At 40.5% G+C, this 21,317-nt stretch overlaps 1 protein-coding gene across 1 annotated transcript in view; it reads right to left on the bottom strand.

The window, feature by feature from the left end:
- The window catches only part of Vps13B (vacuolar protein sorting 13B), a 394,231-nt gene that overhangs the window by 14,032 nt on the left and 358,882 nt on the right, over positions 1–21,317 (bottom strand). The window contains exons 38-39 of the mRNA XM_070098172.1: positions 12,091–12,297; positions 324–473 (exon numbers count right to left, since the gene is read on the bottom strand). Of these exons, the coding sequence (XP_069954273.1) occupies positions 324–473; positions 12,091–12,297 (357 nt within the window). The remainder of the gene's footprint in view (positions 1–323; positions 474–12,090; positions 12,298–21,317) is intronic.

Genomic DNA, 21,317 nt, shown 5'->3' with positions numbered 1-21,317 from the left:
CCACACATAATGCTATAGTGTCTTATCCAGTTTATGTATACAGTGGACCCCGCTTAACGATCACCTCCCAATGTGACCAATTATGTAAGTGTATTTACGTAAGTGCGTTTGTATGTGTTCGTTTGGGGGTCTGAAATGGACTAATCTACTTCACAATATTCCTTATGGGAACAAATTCGGTCAGTACTGGCACCTGAACATACTTCTAATGAAAAAATATCGTTAACCGGGGGTCCACTGTACTAGTATATATGTCTAACTCAATGAAATTGACTATAATATTTTAAATACAAGAAGGAAATGCATTGTTAGCATTCACTCACCTCCATATCTGGGTTCTGAGGCTTAGGCTCTGGTTGAACTCTGTCAATATAAATGAGGGTTGGGTCGGAGGGGTGAGCGCGCCACGTTACTTCAGCCAGAGGAAGAGCATGCTGCTGAGCATCCTCTTCAACACTCAGAATAAACAGCACCTGTATACAATCATAAAACAAATTATTCTGCTATTCTGTATAAATAAATTATTGTGCCATTCTATATAAATAAATTACTGCCTATTCTTACATTTAGTTACTTCGAAAAAAAAAAATTGTGTCTGTCCAAATTAGCTGCTTAGATACTTAGCATCTTAGCCTTTTAGAGTGGCTCTGCATGACCATGTCATTTTATATGACTGTGTCTTGGCAAGAGGCGTGGAGTTAAAAGATAAAGAATCACACATAAAGAGGGAGTTGTCACAGTTGCTCTTTGCTGATGACACTGTGCTCTTGGGAGATTCTGAAGAGAAGTTGCAGAGGTTGGTGGATGAATTTGGTAGGGTATGTAAAAGAAGAAAATTAAAAGTGAATACAGGAAAGAGGATAACAAAAAGATTAGGTGATGAAAGATTGGATATTAGATTGGAGGGAAAGAGTATGGAGGAGGTGAATGTATTCAGATACAGTATTTGGGAGTGGACGTGTCAGCGGATGGGTCTATGAAAGATGAAGTGAATCATAGAATTGATGAGGGGAAAAGGGTGAGCGGTGCACTTAGGAGTCTGTGGAGACAAAGAACTTTGTCCTTGGAGGCAAAGAGGGGAATGTATGAGAGTACATGTATAGTTTTACCAACGCTCTTATATGGGTGTGAAGCATGGGTGATGAATGTTGCAGTGAGGAGAAGGCTGGAGGCAGTGGAGATGTCATGTCTGAGGGCAATGTGTGGTGTGAATATAATGCAGAGAATTCGTAGTTTGGAAGTTAGGAGGAGGTGCGGAATTGCCAAAACTGTTGTCCAGAGGGCTGAGGAAGGGTTGTTGAGGTGGTTCGGACATGTAGAGAGAATGGAGCGAAACAGAATGACTTCAAGAGTGTATCAGTCTGTAGTGGAAGGAAGGCGGGGTAGTGGTCGGCCTAGGAAAAGTTGGAGGGAGGGAGAAAAGGAGGTTTTGTGTGCGAGGGGCTTGGACTTCCAGCGGGCATGCGTGAGCGTGCTTGATAGGAGTGAATGGAGACAAATGGTTTTTAATACTTGACGTGCTGTTGGAGTGTGAGCAAAGTAACATTTATGAAGGGATTCAGGGAAACCGGCAGGCCGGACTTGAGTCCTGGAGATGGGAAGTACAGTGCCTGCACTCTGAAGGAGTGGTGTTAATGTTGCAGTTTAAAAACTGTAGTGTAAAGCACCCTTCTGGCAAGACAGTGATGGAGTGAATGATGGTGAAAGTTTTTCTTTTTCGGGACACCCTGCCTTGGTGGGAATCGGCCAGTGTGTTAACAATAAAATAATAATCTTTTGTCTTATAATTAATAATCTACTGTACAACTATGATATAATTCTTAGTGTTAAGTAGTCAGTAAGCCAATAGTGTTAAGTCTGCCCATAATGCCTAGGCATAATAGAGGCTCTCTTTGTATTGCAACCCATTATTGTAAATACATAATCTCAATGTACTATTTGCAAAGACATAAATAAATAAATAAATAAATAAATAAAATAAATAAATAACAAGGACGGAGGGGTGCAACACACTCGGATTTGGCAGGCCATAACCATAGAGTTTTACATAAAACATAATTAGGATATTGAATTTCTGTTTCAGATACACAAACACATTCCTAATCTTACATAACCTGTTGTTTCTGTCAAGCCTGGTTTTGTCTGAGAATTGAAGCATACATAATAGTAGCACAAATTGATTCACTCGCATTATATCACTGAAACCTGGGGTTGCAATCAGGCGGTCTGCTGACCAGTATGATTTCACACTGTGCTTATACACATGTGGCATAAGCATTATTGTGGCAAACAAAAGATACATCTCAGCCACAGCTATCTTCTTCCACTGGTGTAGGCATGATTTTGGTGAAAGTATTGTGTTTGCCATGATGTACTCGAAGTATCTGTTGCTTTCCCTGACAATAATTTCCATCAGGGGTTTGTCAAAGAATAACTCGAAACATTCCAGTTCAGTGGTATCATTCCCAAGTGTACAAGATGGCTGTACATATTCCACTTTGAGTTTCATCAAAGCGATGGGGATTGGGAACAAAATTGTCAGCTTACTGCCAATCCCAAGTGTGGTCTGCTGGTGGGTACTGGATATTGACAGGTGGTTGTGGAGGTTGTGGTTGTGGAGGCTGTGGTTGTGGAGGTTGTGGTTGCAGAGGCTGTGGTTGTGGAGGTTGTGGCTGTGGAGGTTGTGGTTGTGGAGGTTGTGGTTGTGGAGGTTGTGGTTGTGGAGGTTGTGGTTGTGAAGGTTGTGGTTGTGAAGGTTGTGGTTGTGGAGGTTGTGGTTGTGGAGGCTGGTGTGGTGGGTGGGTGGTTGAGGGTAGTCTTTGTTGTAGCTGAGCTGACTCAGCGGCATGGGTGGCAGCATGGTCACTGCTGGTGCCCCACCATTCTGCACATTTTCCATCCCAATTGCAACACTATCATCTTCATTTTCATTATCTGTTCCTGTTGTACAACCACAGGATGTACTCTGAGATGTACTCCTTTCCCTTGGAATAGCATATGGCACACTACCAGAGCGCATATACCGTCTTATATACTGACGCTTCACTGGAGAATATTCCACTTCACTATTGCTGCTGGAACTGTTTTCAAGAGCTTGTAGTTCATATTCACTATCACTATCATCACCATTGGTCACATCTGAGTCCTGGATATGGGAAAATAGGAGTTTCCTCTTTCGTTCTGGTACAACTGAACATGAACAAGACGGCCCAGCACCAGAGGTGGAAGCTTGAGAGTCATCTGGATTATCCTCACTATTACCGGTATTATGGTCCGTAGTTTCAGTCACAACCTCATCAAAACCTTGAAACTCATCTTCACTGGCACTTCCAACTGTATTGGAACTGTCACTGAGAAACAAAAGTGTCCCAATTTGCCAAAGAGTGAGGAGTTTCTTACCACAAGGCGTGGTGAAGAAGGTGTACTAAAATGGCGTTCCCACAATGCACCACTGGGTGTCCGATTTTTTCCTAACGTGCACACTGACCACTCAGACCCATTCTCTCACATCTAGGCATACCAGCCTTTTCCCGCTTGATTTGAAGGCGCTAGAATTTATGCGTACTAGTACGTCAATAACCTTGGCACGTAAGCCGTACTAGTACGTCGGAAACCCTGAAAGGGTTAATTCACAGTGGAAATTCCATTGACATTGGACCAAAAAAAAAAAAAAAGGCGATTTGGCTCGTTGCCCCCTTAACCCTTTGAGGGTCCATGCCATAGATCTACGGCTTTACGTTGAGGGTCCAAACCGTAGATCGACGCCAAAATTCTAGCGGCTTCAAATTTAATGCAAGAAGGCTGGTAGGCCTACATGTGAGAGAATGGGTCTGCATGGTGGGTGTGGCCGTGAAAAAAAATTCTAGGCACCCGCATAGCATTGTGGGAATGCCGGCTCAGTTACCTTCGTTCACCATGCCTCGTCGCAAGGCAGCTCTCACTCCAAGGAAAATTGGGACTCTCCTCTTCCTATCTGATAGTTCTGACTCTGATGGAAGAGGAAATGAAGACGAATTCTATGGCTTTGATCAGATAGTGACCAAAAGGAATGACCAGGATATCGATAACAGTGCAGAAAATCCTGACGATCCTCAAACTTCTACCTCTGGTGTGGGCACGCCTCAGTCACGTTCAGTTGTACCTCATCACAAGAACATAAGAAAGAAGGAACACTACACCAGGCCTACTGACCCATGCGGAGCTGGTCCATTCCCCCCCCCCCCCCCCCCCCCGGATTAGCCCAATGACCCCCCCCCAGATTAGCCCAATGACCCAACCAGTCTGGTCACCTCCACTCAAGGATGGAGCACAGCACCAGACCCAGCAGCACAAGCTAGTCAGGTCCAACTCACACCCACCCACATCCACTCATGTATTTATCTAACCTATTTTTAAAACTACACAACGTTTTAGCCTCAATAACTGTACTCGGAAGTTTGTTCCACTTATCCACGACTCTATTACCAAACCAGTGTTTTCCTATATCCTTCCTGAATCTGAATTTTTCCAACTTGAAACCATTGCTGCGAGTCCTGTCTTGGCTGGAAATTTTCAGCACGCTATTTACATCCCCTTTATTTATTCCTATTTTCCATTTATACACCTCGATCATATCCCCCCCAATTCTATGCCTTTCGAGAGAGTGCAGATTCAGGGCCCTCAGTCTATCCTCATAGGGAAGATTTCTGATACATGGAATCATCTTTGTCATCCTCGTCTGTATGTTTTCCAGAGCATTTATATCCATTCTGTAATACGGTGACCAGAACTGAGCAGCATAGTCTAAATGAGGCCTAACCAAGGATATATAGAGTTGAAGAATAACCTGAGGACTTCTATTATTTATGCTTCTAGATATGAAGCCAAGAATTCTGTTAGCTTTATTGCGAACACTAATGCACTGTTGTCTTGGTTTTAGATTACTGCTAACCAGAACTACTAAATCCTTTTCACAATCAGTAGTACAGTGGACCCCCGGTTTACGATATTATTTCATTCTAGAAGTACAGTGGACCCCCGGTTAACGATATTATTTCATTCTAGAAGTACAGTGGACCCCCGGTTAACGATATTTTTTCACTCCAGAAGTATGTTCAGGTGCCAGTACTGACCGAATTTGTTCCCATAAGGAATATTGTGAAGTAGATTAGTCCATTTCAGACCCCCAAACATACACGTACAAACGCACTTACATAAATACACTTACATAATTGGTCACATTCGGAGGTGATCGTTATGCGAGGGTCCACTGTATGTTCATGTGCCAGTACTGAACGAATTTGTTCCCATAAGGAATATTGTGAATTAGATTAGTCCATTTCAGACCCCCAAACATACACGTACAAACGCACCTACATAAATGCACTTACATAATTGGTCGCACTGGGAGGTGATCGTAAACCGAGGGTCCACTGTATTAAGATCTACATTATTTAGTTTATATTCTTTCTTTCTTTCAACACACCGGCCATATCCCACCAAGGCAGGGTGGCCCAAAAAGAAAAACGAAAGTTTCTCTTTTAAATTTAGTAATTTATACGGGAGAAGGGGTTACTAGCCCCTTGCTCCCGGCATTTTAGTCGCCTCTTACAACACGAATGGCTTACGGAGGAAGAATTCTGTTCCACTTCCCCATGGAGATAAGAGGAAATAAACAAGAACAAGAACTAGCAAGAAAATAGAAGAATACCCAGAGGGGTGTGTATATATATGCTTGTACATGTATGTGTAGTGTGACCTAAGTGCAAGTAGAAGTAGCAAGACATACCTGAAATCTTGCATGTTTATGAGACAGACAAAAGACACCAGCAATCCTACCATAATGTAAAACAATTACAGGTTTTCGTTGTACACTCACTTGGCAGGACGGTAGTACCTCCCTGGGCGACTGCTGTTTACCAACCTACTACCTAGGTTTAGTTTATATGTCGCATGGTTATTTTCCTGTCCAACATTTAGAACTTTGTATTTGTCTATATTAAACTGCATCTGCCACTTCTCTGACCATTGCATCACTATTCAAATCATCCTGGAGTGCTCTAGTGTCCTCATTAGAATGAACTGGATGGTGTATTTTGGTGTCATCAGCAAATTTGTTTATGTCGCTATTTATTCCCTCATCTATGTCGTTTATGTAAATTGTGAACAACAACGGGCCTAACACTGCTTGTGACGTGCCCCCATTCTGATTTCTCCCCATTTATGCAAACTCTCTGCTGCCTATTTGTCAGCCATGCCTCTACCCAGGAAAAAATTTCTCCACCTATTCCGTGTAGCTAAAGTTTCCCCAATAGCCTCTGATGTGGAACTCTATCGAAAGCCTTATTGAAGTCCATATACACAATATCATATTCATTACCATGATCTACCTCCTCAAACACTTAAGTGAAAAAAGTCAGTAAATTCGTAAGACAGGAACGTCCCTTTGTAAAACCGTGTTGAGATTCATTAATCAATCTGTGCCTATCAAGATGGCTACGAATTGCTTCGGCAATTATTGATTCCATAAATTTTCCCACTATGGAGGTAAGGCTTATTGGTCTATAGTTCGAAGCCAAGGACCTGTCACCTGCCTTGTAATTAGGTACACCTACCATCCGACTTACGACCTGCTCGACTTACGACCACTCGACTTATGACCGAGTTTTATGCCAAATTTCTGGGAAACAAACAACTATTTGTGTTGTACACAGTGTTTATCCTAAACCTTACAGTATAAAATACAGTACTAACAACATAAAAAGTAAAGTAAAACATGAAATACCAAAATAAAACAATAAAATAAAGTCATTACAAAAATGTTTTGTTGATATTCAGTAGTAAAGTTCGACTTATGACCATTTCAACTTACGACCGGTTTCTTGGAACCGAACTCGGTCGTAAGTCGGACGGTAGGTAGGTAATGGTATTACATTTGCCATTTTTCACATATAAGGCACTATGCCAGTTTGTAGTGATATGTTAAAAAGATTAGCCAAAGGTATGCTAAGTTCCTCTTTACATTCCTTTAACACCCTTGCAAACAGCTCATCAGGGCCTAAGGAACTGTTAGGTTTTAGTTTCTATATTTGTCTGAGGACCATGTCACTAGTTATTGCAATCGTGCATAGTTTATTATCGTCCTGTTCTACATAATCTAATATTTCAGGAATATCGCTAGTATTTTCCTGGGTGAAAACTGAGAGGAAGTAGGTACTGAGAATTTCGCACATATCCTTATCACTGTCAGTGATCTGACCAGAGTTACTCTTAAGTGGACATATCTTGTCCCTAATCTTATTTCTGTATACCTGAAACAACCCTTTTGGGTTAGTCTTTGAATCCCTTGCGACCTTAGCCATTCTAGTACGTCAATACCCCTGGTGCGTAAGCCATACTAATATGTCGGAAACCCTGAAAGGGTTAAAAAAAAAATCTAATATGTGTCCAACTGGCCAGTCACGAATGGCTTGACATTATTTATAGAATTATTGCAATAATGCAGTAGTCTCCATAACAGTAATCTTCTATTTTTTGTGTGAATAAAAATTCAAAATGGAGACATGACTAATGAACAGAAAATGTTATTTTAGTGCCAGGAATGTCTGCATTGCTTATTCTGGACCCTATTTTGAAATTGGCATCTCCTGAAATTTGTGTGAAATTGGCTAAATTACTAATTTCTGACCACTTCACTGGGTAACTGAAATAGGTAAATGGGCAGTTTCTTGTACTCAGTCAACAGAATAGAAGGAATACTAGTGAAATAGCTATGAGTTTGGTAGACTGGAACAATGTAATGGGCCAAAACTAGGGCGTAAAGTGGGTGAAATCGCCGAAGCATACATATCACTGTTGGGTGAAGTGTATTCTAACCTAACCACTCTGTAATCTGGCAAAATCACTAATCCGGCACCCTACAGGTCTCGATGGTGCTGGAATAGTGATGGTCAAACTATTTAAATATGCTTTCTGGAACACGCATTCATTTTAAGAATTTGGTCGTACGTGTTACAGTCATAGTATGTGCAACATGAAAAATCAAATAATTTATTTTTTTTTTCAACAAGTCGGCCGTCTCCCACTGAGGAAGGGTCACCCAAAAAAGAAAGAAAATCCCCAAAAAGAAAATACTTTCATCATCATTCAACACTTTCACCACACTCGCACATTATCACTGTTTTTGCAGAGGTGCTCAGAATACAACAGTTTAGAAGCATACACATATAAAGTTACACAACACATCCCTCCAAACTGCCAATATCCCAAACCCCTCCTTTAAAGTGCAGGCATTGTACTTCCCATTTCCAGGACTCAAGTCTGACTATATGAAAATAACCGGTTTCCCTGAATCCCTTCACTAAATATTACCCTGCTCACACTCCAACAGATCGTCAGGTCCCAAGTACCATTCGTCTCCATTCACTCCTATCTAACACGCTCACGCACGCTTGCTGGAAGTCCAAGCCCCTTGCCCACAAAACCTCCTTTACCCCCTCTCTCCAAACCTTTTGAGGACGACCCCTACCCCGCCTTCCTTCCCCTATAGATTTATATGCTTTCCATGTCATTCTACTTTGATCCATTCCCTCTAAATGACCAAACCACCTCAACAACCCCTCTTCTGCCCTCTGACTAATACTTTTATTAACTCCACACCTTTTCCTAATTTCCATACTCCGAATTTTCTGCATAATATTTACACCACACATTGCCCTTAAACAGGACATCTCCACTGCCTCCAACCGTCTCCTCGCTGCTGTATTTACCACCCAAGCTTCACATCCACACAAGAGTGTTGGTACTACTATACTTTCATACATTCCCTTCTTTGCCTCCATAGATAATGTTTTTTGGCTCCACATATACCTCAACGCACCACTCACCTTTTTTCCCTCATCAATTTTATGATTAACCTCATCCTTCATAAATCCATCCGCCGACACGTCAACTCCCAAATATCTGAAAACATTCACTTCTTCCATACTCCTCCTCCCCAATTTGATATCCAATTTTTCTTTATCTAAATCATTTGATACCCTCATCACCTTACTCTTTTCTATGTTCACTTTCAACTTTCTACCTTTACACACATTCCCAAACTCATCCACTAACCTTTGCAATTTTTCTTTAGAATCTCCCATAAGCACAGTATCATCAGCAAAAAGTAACTAGTGTCAATTCCCACTTTGAATTTGATTCCCCAAAATTTAATCCCACCCCTCTCCCGAACACCCTAGCATTTACTTCCTTAACAACCCCATCTATAAATATATTAAACAACCATGGTGACATTACACATCCCTGTCTAAGACCTACTTTTACCGGGAAGTAGTCTCCCTCTCTTCTACACACCCTAACCTGAGCCTCACTATCCTCATAAAAACTCTTTACAGCATTTAATAACTTACCACCTATTCAATATACTTGCAACATCTGCCACATTGCTTCTCTATCCACTCTATCATATGCCTTTTCTAAATCCATAAATCCAATAAAAACTTCCCTACCTTTATCTAAATACTGTTCACATATATGCTTCAATGTAAACACTTGATCTACACATCCCCTACCCACTCTGAAACCTCCTTGCTCATCCGCAATCCTACATTCTGTCTTACCTCTAATTCTTTCAATTATAACCCTAACATACACTTTTCCTGGTATACTCAGTAAACTTATTCCTCTATAATTTTTACAGTCTCTTTTGTCCCCTTTCCCTTTATATAAAGGGACTATACATGCTCTCCGCCAATCCCTAGGTACCTTCCCCTCTTTCATACATTTATTAAACAAAAGTACCAACCACTCCAACACATTATCCCCCCCTGCTTCTAACATTTCTGTCATGATCCCATCAGTTCCAGCTGCTTTACCCCCTTTCATTTTACGTAATGCCTCACGTACCTCCCCTACACTTACATTCTGCTCTTCTTCACTCCTAAAAGATGGTATACCTCCCTGACCAGTGCATGAAATTACTGCCTCTGTTTCTTCCTTAACATTTAAAAGTTCCTCAAAATATTCTCGCCATCTACCTAATACCTCCATCTCCCCATCTACTAACTCCCCTACTCTGTTTTTAACTGACAAATCCATACTTTCCCTAGGCTTGCTTAACTTGTTTAACTCACTCCAAAATTTTTTCTTATTTTCATTAAAATTTCTTGACAGTGCCTCTCCCACTCTATCATCTGCTCTCCTTTTGCACTCTCTCACCACTCTCTTTACCTTTCTTTTACTCTCCATATACTCTGCTCTTCTTATAACACTTCTGCTTTGTAAAAACCTCTCATAAGCTACCTTTTTCTCTTTTATCACACCCTTTACTTCATCATTCCACCAATCACTCCTCTTTCCTCCTGCTCCCACCCTCCTATAACCACAAACTTCTGCCCCACATTCTAATACTTCATTTTTAAAACTATTCCAACCCTCTTCAACCCCCCCACTACTCATCTTTGCACTAGCCCACCTTTCTGCCAATAGTTGCTTATATCTCACCTGAACTTCCTCCTCCCTTAGTTTATACACTTTCACCTCCCTCTTACTTGTTGTTGCCACCTTCCTCTTTTCCCATCTACCTCTTACTCTAACTGTAGCTACAACTAAATAATGATCCGATATATCAGTTGCCCCTCTATAAACATGTACATCCTGGAGCCTACCCATCAACCTTTTATCCACCAATACATAATCTAATAAACTACTTTCATTACGTGCTACATCATACCTTGTATATTTATTTATCCTCTTTTTCATAAAATATGTATTACTTATTACCAAATCTCTTTCTACACATAGCTCAATTAAAGGCTCCCCATTTACATTTACCCCTGGCATCCCAAATTTACCTACTACTCCCTCCATAACATTTTTACCCACTTTAGCATTGAAATCCCCAACCACCATTACTCTCACACTTGATTCAAAACTCCCCACGCATTCACTCAACATTTCTCAAAATCTCTCTCTCTCCTCTACAGTTCTCTCTTCTCCAGGTGCATACACCCTTATTATAACCCACTTTTCACATCCAATCTCTATTTTACTCCACATAATCCTTGAATTAATACATTTATAGTCCCTCTTTTCCTGCCATAGCTTATCCTTCAACATTATTGCTACTCCTTCTTTAGCTCTAACTCTATTTGAAACCCCTGACCTAATCCCATTTATTCCTCTCCACTGAAACTCTCCCACCCCCTTTAGCTTTGTTTCACTTAAAGCCAGGACATCCAGCTTCTTCTCATTCATAACATCCACAATCATCTCTTTCTTATCATTTGCACAACATCCACGCACATTCAGACTTCCCACTTTGACAATTTTCTTCTTCTTATTCTTTTTAGTAATCTTTACAGGAAAAGGGGTTACTAGCTCATTGTTCCCGGCATTTTAGTTGACTTTTACAACACACATGGCTTACGGAGGAAAGATTCTTATTCCACTTCCCCATGGATATAAAAGGAAAAGTAATAAGACCAAGAACTATTAAGATAAAATCAAAGAAAACTCAGATGAGTGTGTATAAATAAATGTGTACATGTATGTGTAGTGAGACCTAAGTGTAAGTAGAAGTATAATCATATAGACACTAAATACTTAAAACTAAATAAAAGAGAAGTAACCTATAATTCAATAAAAATAAAACCTACATAAACTAGAAGCAAGTAAAATTTGCTAAAATTACGAAACAATTTATATTAGAGAACACTGTCATGAAGCTTCGTATCTCCCTCTATTATAGGACATTTTTAACAAGAGAAACACTTTCACCATCATTTATAAGATAATTTTTTTACTAGAAATGTGGTAACATCATAGCTAAGAAAACTTTTCAAACTGCATCATTCCTGCCTCTCCTTCAGACAGGTGGGGATGTAAACATGCATTTTCCTGAGCAAATTTACCTTACTGCATTCTTGAAGACAAGGCATACTGAACTCCATAGATACATTAACAATGAACAAATAGAATTTAAGATAGATTTGTATATGTAATAATCTTACTTGAGGTGTTAAAAGGAGCATAACAGCTGTGCAAGATCTTGCAGCACTGTGTGCTGATCTTACCTGTGTGTAAGATCCAGCCACACTGTAAAGATCTTACCTGTGGTGTTAGCAAGACAGTAACAGGTGTATAAGATCCAGCAGCTGTAAGATGAGTAGCATCAACAGCTGCAAGCACAGCACGGCACTCTTGAGGTAACGCTGCTACCAACTTCCACACTAGCTTAAGAGGAGCGTTCACCTCCTTGTTATGAGGTTCCACCAGTGGCTGATAACGTGGAATCTGTTCCCGGTGCCATCCTGCACCCTGAAATTAACAAAAAAAAAAATCATTCAGTGCTGAAGTGGTTATTAATGAAAGATTAAAGCCCAGAAATTCAAGTGAATGTTGGGGAGACAAAAGAAAGATTATTAATGCAATGTGAAAGAACTTGCACCAATGACTCTTTGATATAAAACTGGGAAGCTTATCATATTAGGTACCATAGTTTGTTTTCATAATACTTGCCTGTCCAATATATGTCAAGTTCATGTTACACAAGAGACCTGACTGACCTTGTCTATTCATTCACTTCCTCACACACTTTACTTTTATATTTACACACACTGGAGAACACAGGCTACGAGCTGTTATACTATCACAGCTCAACACTATCTATCATCCTCAGGATGAGACCTACAACGGTCAACTTATGCCCAGGTATGCACTTATACTTACGTAAATAGGGTCAACAGGTGTGATGAGACTTGGCAAATCATCTCACCAACCTGGGATTGAACCTGCATCTCTTCAGTAGTGAGCCAAGCACTCTACTACTGAAGTGCAGGTCACTGGAAGTTTTCTATATTTTCCTACCTAGTGATAACCTGACTTATGAGGAGGATGAACTGAAATGCCATTCAGATTTGATTTCCAATTTGTGAGAGGTTGTGAAGAGATGTTTTAAAAAAAAATTTTAATTTCTGCAGAAGTCTTAAATTAATGCTTACAAATGGTGGTAGTGTAAAACACAGCTTGAGAGACGGTACTGTATACTAAACAAAACAAAAATAAGAGGCATACCTCTGATAAATGTAACTGCATTTATGTCCCAATTGAATATCTATTTTGTCCATTTTCAACAGCAAAGCTTATCTTAGATTTAGGTGGAAGTAACAAGAATGTGCTGTCTAGAGATCAACACATACCAACACAGACAACTTTAGTAATAATCTACAAGAATTAGTTAGTGTTATTATTATTTTCAACACAGTGGCTGTCTCCCACCGAGGCAGGTGACCCAAAAATGAAACACTTTCACCATCATTCACACATAAGCACTGTCTTTGCAAAGGCATGCAGATATGACAGTTTAGATGTGACTCCAAACAATCAATATCCCCACCCCTCCTTCAGAGTGCAGACATTGTACTTCCCGCCTTCAGGATTTAAGTCCAGCTAACGGGTTTCCCTGAATTATCATCATCATCACTACAGTGGACCCTCGGTTTTCATGTTTAATCCGTTCCAGAGCGATCAGCAAAAACGGAAACTATTTTCCCTGTAAGAAATAATGTAAATCCAATTAATTCATTTAAGGCACCCAGAAGTACAGTAGAGCCCCGCTTTTCGGCGTTTCGCCTTACTGTGTTCCGTTAATACAGCGATCTCAAATTATGACCAAAACTTTCTATATGGCAAGTGGTCTTTCAAATACGACGCGGGCCACCCGGTTTGTTTATATTCTCCATGAGCACATCTCTATATTATGTAATAATAATCACTCTTGGGCACATTAAATGTCTAATTTTACATCAATATAGACATTTTCATTAATCCATCTATGATATTTTCTTGAAAATTATATAAGAAACACATTACATAGCATATAAACATGCTGTTTATATGCTATGGAGGTGTGGTAGCCGGGCGGAGGGAAAACATTACGTCACTCCCCTTAATACATAATGCTTTTGTTTACAATTCTCGGCTTGAATTATTCATTACTTCTCCCTTTGTTTATGATGGCATCTAAAGGTAGTTGTTTGAAATGATTAAACTCAGTGAGCATGGTATGTCGATGGTAATAATTTGGCTCTGGGCCACATTAAATATTGTGTAGCTATGTAGGTAGGTGTAGGTATGTAGCCCAGGTGGACTACATACCTACATTATTATTATAACTTATAATTATACATATGTGTACCTGTACCTAAGTAAACTTACACACTGTGCTAAGATAAGATAAGATAAGATTTCGTTCGGATTTTTAACCCCGGGGGGTTAGCCACCCAGGATAACCCAAGAAAGTCAGTGTGTCATCGAGGACTGTCTAACTTATTTCCATTGGGGTCCTAAATCTTGTCCCCCAGGATGCGACCCACACCAGTCGACTAACACCCAGGTACCTATTTGCTGCTAGGTGAACAGGACAACAGGTGTAAGGAAACGTGTCGAAATGTTTCCACCCGCCGGGAATCGAACCCAGGCCCTCCGTGTGTGAAGCGGGAGCTTTAGCCACCAGGCCACCAGGCCACCGATCTGGCATGCAGGTACACATTAAAATCATTAAGAGTGTCTTATTAGTCTTGAAGATGCCATATTAATAATAATAACACAATAATAATCACTAAAGAGCATTAAATATCGTATAAAACGTTAATATTGACATTTTGCTTAATCCATCTAAATACACCCAACAGTAGAATAAATTAATATAAATATGATGAATGTTGCAGCGAGGAGAAGGCTGGAGGCAGTGGAGATGTCATGTCTGAGGGCAATGTGTGGTGTGAATATAATGCAGAGAATTCGTAGTTTGGAAGTTAGGAGGAGGTGCGGGATTACCAAAACTGTTGTCCAGAGGGCTGAGGAAGGGTTGTTGAGGTGGTTCGGACATGTAGAGAGAATGGAGCGAAACAGAATGACTTCAAGAGTGTATCAGTCTGTAGTGGAAGGAAGGCGGGGTAGGGGTCGGCCTAGGAAAGGTTGGAGGGAGGGGGTAAAGGAGGTTTTGTGTGCGAGGGGCTTGGACTTCCAGGAGGCATGCATGAGCGTGTTTGATAGGAGTGAATGGAGACAAATGGTTTTTAATACTTGACGTGCTGTTGGAGTGTGAGCAAAGTAACATTTATGAAGGGATTCAGGGAAACCGGCAGGCCGGACTTGAGTCCTGGAGATGGGAAGTACAGTGCCTGCACTCTGAAGGAGGGGTGTTAATGTTGCAGTTTAAAAACTGTAGTGTAAAGCACCCTTCTGGCAAGACAGTGATGGAGTGAATGATGGTGAAAGTTTTTCTTTTTCGGGCCACCCTGCCTTGGTGGGAATCGGCCAGTGTGATAATAAAAATAATAAAAAATAATGAGATTTGGTAGCCAGGCAACTTGTTGGACTTGTGGTAGCTAGGCAACTTGTAGGACTTGTGGTAGCCAGGCAACTTGTAGGACTCATGGTAGCCAGGCAACTTGTAGGACTCATGGTAGCCAGGCAACTTGTAGGACTTGTGGTAGCTAGGCAACTTGTAGGACTTGTGGTAGCCAGGCAACTTGTAGGACTTGTGGTAGCTAGGCAACTTGTAGGACTTGTGGTAGCCAGGCAACTTGTAGTCCAACATCAGAGACAATGTGTACACTATAATATTACTGAGGGTAACTAGAAAACTATTCCTTTCGTATGCCTTCACTCAGGACGTCATTTCTTCTAAAAGTGGTGTAACATGAGAATGGGAGTGTTTCTCTTTATTTATTCCACTGTATCAATGTGGAGACAACTTGTACACAATGTAAAGTGACCACAACCAGTCGCGTTCGTCTGGTTTGTTTACATTATGTGTGAGTGGGGTGGTGAGGGCTGCCCTTCCTGGCTACCCATACTTCCTAACCTGACTTCATATAAATAAAACTCACCTCTCACCCTACATTAAGACTACAAATATTTTAAGGTAATTAATGAGTGTCCTATATATGCATTTTATCGCTCTAGGAAGCTTAATGTCGTAGTAGGTATAAGTGGCCAGGCAGGATGCCATACCTCCCACACGACTTTCTACAAATAAATACTTTTCACCTCTCACCCTACCTTAAGACCATCAAGACTACAAATATTTTAAGGTAAGTAATGAGTGTACTGTATGTGCATTTTATCTCTCTGGGGAGCTTTAAGCATCATAGTATAGTATGTGTGGGTGGGGTAGCCAGGAGGGCTACCACACTTGGCTTCTTATACTAAATATTACTCAACTTTTGCCCTACATTAAGACTACAAATATTTTGAGGTAAATAATGAGTGTACTGTGTGTGTATTTTACTTTTTAATGCCTAGTTCTGTTGCTAGCTTAATATATGTTAGTGTAAACTTGTTATCTGGCATTTATATGCATTTATAAATGGAAAAAATAAAGTTCTGCTTTCCGGCGAAGTCTACTTTCCGGCAGTAGCCTGGAACCTAACCTGCCGAATAAGTGGGGCCCTACTGTATTAACCAAAAAAAATTCTTTTACCTTAAAGATAGGTTTACATGCACAAAAGAATGAACATTCAACATGACACTTACCTTTATTGAAGGCTGTTGTTGGTGGATGGAACACAGGGAGGAGGGGAGAGGGAAGAGGTTATTCTTTGGAAGGGAAAAACCCCTTCCATAAGGACTCTAGGTACAAAGTCCTTATCTGGGGTCACTTCCTTCTTTTGCTTTTTAATGCCACTAGGACCAGCTTGAGAGTCACTGGACCCCTGTCGCACGAAATATCTGTCCACATCGGTCTGTTTCTGGCATCTCTTTAAGATTTGCCTAAAGTGGGACATGGCATTGTAATTGTAAAAGTTGCCAGCACAGATTGCAATAGCTTTCAGGATGATGCCCCTTTACAAATGAATGCACCTTAGTCCACATTGCACAAATTTCCTTAATCTTTGAAGAAAGCACCTTCTTCCATCTCTCTTCCTCCTCCTCTGAAGCAATTGCCTGAGCTGTGGTCTGTTGCTGTTGCAGATGAAGCTCTTGCAGCTCATCAGTGGTTAGCTCTTGACTGTGGTCCTCCACCAACTCTTCCACATCCTCACCACTCACATCCAACCTCGTGGAATTCCCCAATGCCACAATTCATTGCACAACAGGTGTAGGGTCGACAGGGTCAGCCTCAAACCCTTCAAAATCCTTCTTTTAGACACAATCTGGCCACAATTTTCCCCAAGCAGAGTTCGTCCTGGATGTCACTCCCTACCAAGCCTTGTCTATAAGGCTTATGCAGTGGAAGATACTGAAGTGATTCTTCTAGGACTCTCTTAGGGTCAATTCAGAGTCTGAGGTTATGTCAAAGCACCTTTGAAACATTGCTTTGGAGTACAGTTTTTTGAAGTTTGCAATAATCTGTTGGTCCATGCGCTGGATGAGAGGAGTGGTGTTAGGAGGCAAGACCTTCACTGTTATGAAACTGAATTCCTTAGACAATTGGTCTTCCAAGTCTGGAGGATGAGCAGGAGCATTGTCCATTAACAGGAAGCACTGGAGTGGCAATTTATTATCCAGGAGGTATTTCTTCACACTCGGGCCAAACACTTCATTGTTAGTCTTCCACATCACACACAATTTACTCTTGACAACACTGTTTTTCTTGAACACTCTGGGATTTTCAGAGTGATACACCAGTAAAGGCTTCACTTAGAAATCCCCACTAGCATTACCACACAAGAGTGTTAGCCTGTCTTTCATAGGCTTGTGTCCTGGGAGTGCCTTTTCCTCCTGCGTGATGTAGGTCCTCTTTGGCATTTTCTTCCAAAACAGGCCTGTTTCATCACAATTGAACACTTGTTGGGGTTGGAATTTTTCAGCCTCTACATAACCTTTGAACTCCCGTACGAATTTTCCAGCCGCTTGTTTGTCTGAACTGGCACCCTCACCATGCCTTACTACACTGTGTATGCCACTTCGCTTCTAGAACTTTTCGAACAAGCCTTTGCTGGCATTAAATTCACCAACATCAGCACTCGTTTCAGGCAGTTTCTTTATGAGATCATCATGCAACTGCCTTGCCTTTTCACAAATTACTGACTGCACAACACTATCTCCTGCTAACTCTTTCTCTCTGATCCACACAAACAACAATTTCTCCACTTCTTCAATCGTTTGGGATCTCTGTTTAGTTATCACATTCACCCCTTTCGCAACATCAGCTTCCATGATTTCTTTTCTCTTTGCCACAATAGAACTGATCATTGATGGTGCTTTTCCATACACCCTGCCAAGATCGGCTATGCATATGCCACTATTGTATTTTTGAATGATTTCTTTTCATTTCTACAGTGTTCCTCACTTTCTTTACCAAAGGACTGGCACTAGGAGCTTTCTTTGGGGCCATGGCGGCTTATTTAGCAGTCACACACAATAAACAAGTGCCAAAAAACAATAGATTATTACAAAATGTTTCGTATGACCTGGCAGGATAAGTTCACTCACTGAGAAACAATGTGACACTGCCTGAGAATGTGTGTGAGAGGCAGCTTTGTCTGCATGCTGGGCACTGGACAGGTTCTGTACCATCAACGAAAATGGAGGAAATCGACAAAAATGTTACCAAAATACTGATGAAAAAAGTCGCTGAAAAAGAAAATCGGCGATAACAGAGATCGACGAAAAGGGAGCGTTCACTGTATACAAACAATAAGCTAAATAAACATTACTTAATAATTGTCAAATACTAACATTAGTTTCATTCAATGAGAAGACCTGCAAGTAGCTGCTGTCCTAAACAATATTTACAACTTATTATTATCATCGTTAATAACCAAACCTACAAGAATCACTGAGACAACTGTATCTTCACTTGGCCACATCTGGACAAATACAACAATTTTTCTAAAATCAGGAACTACTACCAACAATACAACTGATCCTGCACCTTCTGAGACACCAATACAACAAAAATAGACTTTGAAACTAATAAAGTCTCATTCTGATTCAATTATGAAACACCAGTGAAAAACTTTACCATAGGAATCATTAACATTGCCTGGAAAGAAGAGAGAGTTTAACAATGATCGAAACATTAACTACTGTGTTTACATATTCCTACAAAAAATTCAGAGCCTCTACAACAATCCTAGACTTTTAAAACTTGAAGAGGTCATAACAAAAGAGACAATATGGACCATGACTAACAATGGCATCCTCAGATCCGCTGACAAAAACATAACTTAATACCCAGAGCTAAAAAAAAAATATATATTAATGTTCAACAAGCTAATAATGAAATCCAAACAAGTGCATTATGTTAACAGGTTTATTAAAACAAAACCAGAGATATAAAATACAGTGGATCCTCAGTTATCAGCCATTCTGCTTACTGGCCAATTCGGTTATCAGCTGGTTTTTTGGCTTCCGGTTATCGGCCTTATTTCGTTTATCAGTCATACTGGACGCATCCACCACCAGCCGCTTACATGTTCCTGAGTCAGTGTGGCTGTGTCTCTGGGCGAGTGAGGAAGCTTCTGCTCATTCATCCAAACATCTTGCTATAATCCATTGTTTTTGGTGGTTATTGATTAAGAGCAACTTCAAAATAAGTAACCATAGCCCCAAAGAAAGTTCCTAGTAAAGTTCCTTTGGTAAAGAAAGTGAGAAACACGATAGAATTCAAGGCAGGCAGGCACAGAGGCAAGGAGTGTAGCAGGCAGGCAGTGAGTGTAGCAGGCAGGCATAGAGGCAAGAGTGCAGCAGGCATGCAGGGAGTGTAGCAGGCATGCAGGGAGTGTAGCAAGAAGGCAGGGAGTGTAGCAGGAAGGCAGGGAGTGTAGCAAGAAGGCAGGGAGTGTAGCAGGAAGGCAGGGAGTGTAGCAAGAAGGCAGGGAGTGTAGCAGGAAGGCAGGGAGTGTAGCAAGAAGGCAGGGAGTGTAGCAGGAAGGCAGGGAGTGTAGCAAGAAGGCAGGGAGTGTAGCACTGTTTATATGCAATGTATGTTTAATAATAATAATCACTCTTTGGCACATTAAATGTCTTATTTTAGGTTAATATAGACATTTTCATTAATCCATCTATGATATTTTCTTCAAAATTATATATGAAACATGTTACATAGCATATAGTATGTAAACATAGCATATAAACATGCAATATTTATAAGTTATTGAGTCGAGAGTTGGGTGGAGAGTAAACATTATGTTTTCTCTGTTTCAGTGTTAAAGAAAACTGTGAATCTGGCGTCTCGCCCAGTAACCGCCCATCATATGCGTTTGTTTACAATTCTCGGCCTGAATTATTCAATACTTCTCCCTTTGTTTATGATGGCATCTAAAGGTAGTTTTTAGAAACAACTGAATTCAGTGAACATGGTAATAATATGGCTGTGTAGTGTAGCCCAGGAAGGGGGGGGGGCTACATACGTGTACCTACATCTACCGCTGTCTACAATGACTTCCTACAAATACTACTCACCTCTCGCCCTACATTAAGACTACAAATATTTTAAGGTAAGTAATGAATGTACTCATTGTTTTCTGTGTGTAAAACTATAGTTAATCTTTAAAAAATGTATTTTTTGCTAATATTTTTGGATGTCTGAAACGTATTAATTGGATTTACATTAATTCTTATGGGAAATACTATTTCGTTTTTTTGCCTTTTCGGTTTTAGGCCGACCATCTGGAACAGATTACAGCTGATAACCGAGGGTCCACTGTACCTGGAAAACACACTTGCAAATACTGGGCTCAAATAAATTCACTAACACCAAAGAAATTATTCTAACTAAACTAAATGAATCTCCCATTCAAATTAAAGAAACAGTAAATAAATTAAATAACTCCGTCTCAACTATAGGAACAAACCAAGGCCGGGAAAACTTCATATTCAAATGCTCAAGGTAAAGATTACCTTGCTGATAATTACCAAAGCTCTCTCTCTCTAACACAACTAAATCTACAAAAGTCACTTCATTAAAAGTCTGCTAAACAAAACAGCGGAACATTGAACATCGCTGGAGTGGTAGGTAGGTGATAGCACATGAACAGTACAGTGAAACCTCGGCTTACGAACGTCCCACCATGCGAATTTTTCAGGATACGAACTGTCGTTTGGTTGATTTTTTGCTTCTGGATACGGACGAAATTTCAAAATGCAAACTTCCTCCTCAAGGGAGGTTTCTTAAATAAATAAATAAATAAAATATTTATTTCTTTGCAAAGGTTACAATGTGTGTTTATATATCAATAATATAATTGGAGCAAAGAAAGCCACTATCATGCTGAGGCATTTTGGGCAGACTTAACCTAATACTAATAGACAACTTAAGTCTACACAGGTGAAAAGTGTACTAGTAGTGGTTACCAATGTTTGGCTGATGGTGGCACCAACTA

This window comes from Cherax quadricarinatus, chromosome 4 (genome assembly GCF_038502225.1).
Source record: "Cherax quadricarinatus isolate ZL_2023a chromosome 4, ASM3850222v1, whole genome shotgun sequence".
In the NCBI taxonomy this organism is placed as follows: domain Eukaryota; kingdom Metazoa; phylum Arthropoda; class Malacostraca; order Decapoda; family Parastacidae; genus Cherax; species Cherax quadricarinatus.
This window is presented reverse-complemented; position numbering and strand designations above follow the sequence as displayed.